At 40.5% G+C, this 5,995-nt stretch overlaps 1 protein-coding gene across 1 annotated transcript; it reads left to right on the forward strand.

The window, feature by feature from the left end:
* Positions 1-253: 253 nt before the first annotated feature.
* LOC131659634 (uncharacterized) lies at positions 254-3,716 on the forward strand (the record flags this gene model as incomplete). The annotated part of the gene is made up of 2 exons (XM_058928795.1): positions 254-2,472; positions 2,525-3,716. Coding segments are annotated over exons 1-2 (3,411 nt in total), but the record flags the coding sequence as incomplete, so codon positions are not given.
* Between the last annotated feature and the right edge of the window lie 2,279 nt (positions 3,717-5,995).

A 5,995-nucleotide genomic window follows, 5' to 3' on the forward strand; every position in this document is an offset into this window, starting at 1 on the left:
TTTGTGTATAGGGCTTTGTTTTAAAAGTTTCCCTCTTTGTCCTGCCCAAGACAAAAGAGTTTGTGTTTAGGGCTTTGTTTCAAAAATGAATCATAAATAAAGTGTCATTTTGAATTCCCTACATTGTATGTTTTATTTTTGCTTTTTTCTGGAAATGGTAATCCTAAAAAACCGAAATAAAAAAAAAAACTTTTTCAAAAAAATCTGCATACACTCCTGCATTTATAAATTTTCTGAAATAGATATAAATCACATGTGCAGATTCACTATCGATAAACCCATTGAATGCAATAACCCTATGCCTTCTCCCAACTTTGAGTTTCCTGTGTTCGAAGCCGAAGAAGAGGAAGAAGAAGAGATCCCGGACGAGATCTCTCGATTACTTAAGCACGAGGAAAGAGCCATTCTGCCTCACAAAGAGCCTTTAGAAAAGATAAACTTGGGTTCTGAAGAAGACAAAAAAGAAGTGACCATTGGATCGCTGCTTGATGCTGATGTCAAGAGTAAGTTGACAGACCTTCTCGAAGAATATGTTGACGTGTTTGCCTGGTCCTACCAAGACATGCCTGGGTTGGATACCAATATTGTTCAGCATTACTTGCCATTGAAGCCAGAATGTTCGCCAGTTAAGCAGAAATTGCGAAGGACTCACCCTGATATGGCTAACAAGATCAAAGTGGAAGTTCAAAAACAGCTCGACGCAGGTTTTCTTGTCACCTCGGAGTATCCTCAATGGTTGGCCAACATAGTGCCAGTTCCGAAGAAAGATGGCAAAGTCAGAATGTGTGTTGACTACCGTGACTTAAACAAGGCCAGTCCAAAAGATGACTTTCCATTACCACATATTGACATGCTGGTTGATAACACTGCTAAGTTCAACGTCTTTTCCTTCATGGACGGGTTCTCCGGTTATAATCAGATCAAGATGGCTCCCGAAGACATGGAGAAGACATCTTTCATCACCCCATGGGGTACCTTTTGCTACAAAGTGATGCCGTTTGGATTGAAGAATGCCGGCGCAACTTACCAAAGGGCAATGACTACTCTCTTTCATGACATGATGCATAAAGAAATTGAAGTTTATGTGGACGACATGATAGCCAAGTCCAGCACAGAAGAAGAACATATTGAATACCTTTTGAAGTTGTTTCAACGACTAAGGAAATATCAGCTTCGCTTGAATCCTAACAAATGTACTTTTGGGGTTAGATCTGGAAAACTCTTGGGTTTCATTGTCAGCCAAAGAGGTATCGAAGTAGATCCCGACAAAGTCAGAGGTATTCAAGAGATGCCTGCACCGAAGACTGAAAAGCAAGTAAGAGGATTTCTCGGACGATTGAACTATATCTCCAGATTTATCTCTCAGATGACTGCTACTTGTGGGCCAATTTTCAAGCTTCTCCGCAAAGATCAAGGGGTTGTATGGACTGAAGATTGCCAGAAAGCGTTCGACAGTATCAAAGAGTACCTGTTAGAACCACCAATATTGATTCCTCCAGTTGAAGGAAGACCACTAATCATGTACCTTACTGTGTTGGAAGAATCCATGGGTTGTATGCTTGGACAACAAGATGAAACCGGTAAGAAGGAGCATGCCATCTATTACCTGAGTAAGAAATTCACAGACTGTGAGTCTCGTTACTCCATGCTCGAAAAAACGTGTTGTGCTTTGGCTTGGGCTTCAAAACGTCTCCGCCAATACATGATCAACAATACTACTTGGTTAATCTCCAAAATGGATCCGATCAAGTATGTCTTTGAAAAGCCTGCCTTAACAGGAAGGATTGCCCGATGGCAAATGCTGTTATCTGAGTATGACATTGAGTACCGTGCTCAAAAAGCGGTCAAAGGAAGCATTCTCGCCGATCACTTGGCGCATCAACCAATTAATGAATATCAATCTCTCAAGTTCGACTTTCCTGACGAAGATGTCTTGTACTTGAAGATGAAAGATTGTGACGAACCATTACCCGAAGAAGGTCCTGAGCCTGGATCAAGATGGGGCCTAATTTTTGATGGAGCAGTAAACGCTTTTGGCAATGGAATTGGGGCAATCATCGTCACTCCCAAGGGTACTCATATCCCGTTCTCCGCCAGACTGCTATTTGATTGTACCAACAACATCGCAGAATATGAAGCTTGTATCATGGGTCTCGAAGAAGCCATTGACTTAAGGATCAAGATCCTCGACGTATATGGAGATTCAGCCCTCGTGATCAACCAAATCAAAGACAAGTGGGAAACTTACCACCCTGGCTTGATTCCTTACAGAGATTATGCAAGACGTCTGTTGACTTTCTTCAACAAGGTTGAATTACATCATATACCTCGAGATCAGAATCGAATGGCAGACGCCTTGGCTACTCTATCTTCCATGTTCAAAGTCAGTCACTGGAATGATGTGCCTAAAGTCAGAATCACGCGCCTTGAAAGGCCCGCCTATGTGTTTGCAACCGAAGCCGTCATCGATGATAAACCGTGGTTCCACGACATCAAACGCTTCCTTCAAACTCAAAGAGTACCCGCTTGGGGCATCAAACAAAGATAAGAAAACTCTAAGGAGGCTTTCTGGCAGTTTCTTCCTGAACGGAGATGTGCTATACAAAAGAAACTTCGACATGGTTTTGCTCAGATGCGTGGATAGACACGAAGCAGACATGTTAATGCATGAAGTGCATGAAGGGTCCTTTGGAACTCATTCAAATGGGCATGCGATGTCCAAAAAGATCTTAAGAGCAGGATACTATTGGTTGACAATGGAATCTGACTGTTACAAACACGTGAAGAGATGTCACAAGTGCCAGATCTACGCAGATAAGATCCATGTGCCACCGACTCTACTCAACGTTCTCTCATCTCCATGGCCTTTTTCCATGTGGGGTATCGACATGATTGGAATGATCGAACCAAAAGCTTCAAACGGTCATCGTTTCATCTTAGTAGAAATTGATTACTTCACCAAATGGGTCGAAGCAGCATCTTACGCCAATGTTACAAGACAAGTGGTTGTGAGGTTTATCAAGAATAACATCATTTGCCGATATGGTGTTCCCAGCAAGATCATTACTGACAATGGTTCAAACTTGAACAACAAAATGATGAAAGAATTATGTGAGGAATTCAAGATTGAGCATCATAACTCTTCTCCTTACAGACCAAAAATGAACGGCGCCGTTGAAGCCGCCAACAAGAACATTAAGAAGATCGTCCAGAAAATGGTCGTCACTTACAAAGACTGGCATGAAATGCTGCCATTTGCTTTACATGGGTATCGTACCTCAGTGCGTACTTCAACAGGGGCAACTCCCTTTTCTCTAGTATACGGCATGGAAGCTGTGCTCCCCGTAGAAGTTGAAATACCATCAATGAGAGTCCTCATGGAGACTAAGTTATCAGAGGCTGAATGGTGTCAAAACAGATACGATCAGTTGAACTTAATCGAAGAAAAACGTATGACTGCTCTATGCCATGGACAGTTATACCAAGCAAGGATGAAACAAGCCTTCAACAAAAAGGTTCGACCTCGTGAATTTCAAGAAGGCGACCTCGTGCTTAAAAAGATCTTGTCTTTTCAACCAGACTCTAGGGGCAAATGGTCTCCTAATTACGAAGGCCCGTATGTTGTCAAAAGAACATTTTCTGGCGGCGCCATGATTCTTACAACCATGGATGGTGATGAACTCCCACATCCTGTGAATGCTGATGCAGTCAAGAAATACTTTGTCTAAAAAATACAAAAGAACAGCTCGGTAAGTCGAAAACCCGCAAAGGGCGACTTAGGCAAAAATGAGCGTCTCGGTGGACTGAAAACCTGAAAGGGAGGTCCAGGCAAAAATTAGAGACAATAAACAGAAAAAAATTCATCCTGGTAGATTGAAAACCTGAAAGGGCAATCTAGGCAAAAATTAAGGAATAATGACAAAGTAACTGCGTCAGTCCATACCTCGTCACCTGAGGAGTCTTTTCATCAAAGGATCTTCAAACAAATCATCGCCAATCTGAAGCGACAAGCACAGTTGGAACTCAGAGTTGTTAGGGAATAGTGGTTATTGCTTTCAATGTATCCTTTTCCGCATAATTACCATTTCCAACTTTTGTAAATACTCCATGGAATCACGCCTTTAGCTGATTTCCATCCTATTAAATAAATTTGAGCCTTGTGCCCATTTGTTTGCAATCTCTAATTTCTTTTAGCTTGCAAAATGACGCTTTAATTATGTTATTCATTTTTGAAAGAAAAAGAAAAAAATAAGTTTTAAATGAATTTACTTTTCTTTTTCAAAATAAAAGCGAAATTTTCCTTTGAGTCGTGAACAACAGAAGGAACATCAACAACTATCTCCATAGGATGAATCAAAGATTATGACAAGAAGCTCTTCTATCCCCAGTGAAGAAGCTCTTTTATCCCCAGTGAAGAAGCTCTTTTATCCCCAGTAAAGAAGCTCTTTTATCCCCAGTGAAGAAGATTTTCCATCTCCAGTGAGGAGGTTCTTTCATCTCAATGAGAAAAGATGCTCATCTTCCCCAGAGAAGTTTAAAACATGCAACACCATTCATCACCTGTGTTATCTACACCGTGTTGAAGAACATTTGCCAAGTATCTGGTTGTATTGTGACGTCGGTCCCTCTCCAGTATACTTCTTTGTCTGTCAGTATTGTCAGTATGCATGCTACATTCATGACATTCATCATTCATACATATTTGCATCATTTATGCATTCTTGCATTTTTCAATAATCGCTTGTTCAGGATATATCTATCCCAAAAAAGTAGAAAAAAAAAAGAAAAGAGAAAAAAAAGAAAAAGAAAAAAAAACGAAACAGGTACGGGCGTGTCATCTCTCCAGTAGGTTGTCACCCATAAGCAGAAAAGAACATATTCTTTCTCCAGTTCCCCACTGAGATCATTCCTCGTGGAAGAAGGTTGCTTTAGTTTCTCCTCTTAAAACGAAGGAGAAAATACCCATTCGAGTTCATTCCTCATTGGGTACAAAGTCTTGTTTGACCGTTTCTTTCCAATTCATTCTTGGTTAGAACCCTGTCTTTACCAGAGATTCAAATTCCGATTCCTCAAACAGAGTCGTGAAAAAATAGACAATAAGCAATAGCCTCGTCATCTGAGCAGCTTATGTCTCTTTCAAAAGCTTTTTCCTCTCAAGGAAATCAATCATGAAGACCATTTGACAATTAGGGCCTTATTACTGTTCACAAGGCTGAATAACCAGTAATTCCCCTAACAAAGTCTCCAGAATCATTTTATCACCCGGCTGATAATTGATCATGTCTTCAAAACCACTATCACGAGGCTGGTAGTCGGTAACCCTTTTGTTCTGGTTATATTATTAACATGTCTATCACAATGCTGATAGTCGGTAATATTAACCGAACCTTTGAAACTCTTTTTACCATGTCAAGTCTATCACCATGCTGATAGTCGATAATACAGTTTCATACCTCTCACCTTCGCATTATTAAACAAGTCTATCCCCATGCTGATAGTCGATAATGTCGATAGGTAAGCTTTTCTTACAAAGCTATCATTCCCAGGTGAAGCATACACTTGCTTTCTCGAAAAAACGGATTCTCTTCCTAAAACGGATTGAGACATCCTTCCTAACCTCTTTTCCCCAGCGGAGTCAGTTCTTGATATTCCCTCGGTAAAGACGTCCTTGCATCATTCGCGATTTTGGTATCTTAGGTCCAAAATTCGCGTCTTCTGATATTTAAGTCTCTTCCACCCTATCAAAATAAAGATTTTCAATCTTCATGTCTCAGGTTGAAGAAACTTAAATAGGGGCATCTGTCATACCCCAATTTTTGACCTAAGATATCACCTCATATCATTTGCATATGCATCATTTGCATCTCTAACAAATTGCATAGTTTGTGTTTGCTACTTGTGACTCAGCAGGATTTAATCAGGAAATCACTCATCAGTACAAGCAATAATCAATTAGGGTTTTGTTCTCCCTTCGTCTCAAATGAATCATCTTCAT

This window comes from Vicia villosa, linkage group LG3 (genome assembly GCF_029867415.1).
Source record: "Vicia villosa cultivar HV-30 ecotype Madison, WI linkage group LG3, Vvil1.0, whole genome shotgun sequence".
Classification (NCBI taxonomy): Eukaryota; Viridiplantae; Streptophyta; class Magnoliopsida; order Fabales; family Fabaceae; genus Vicia; species Vicia villosa.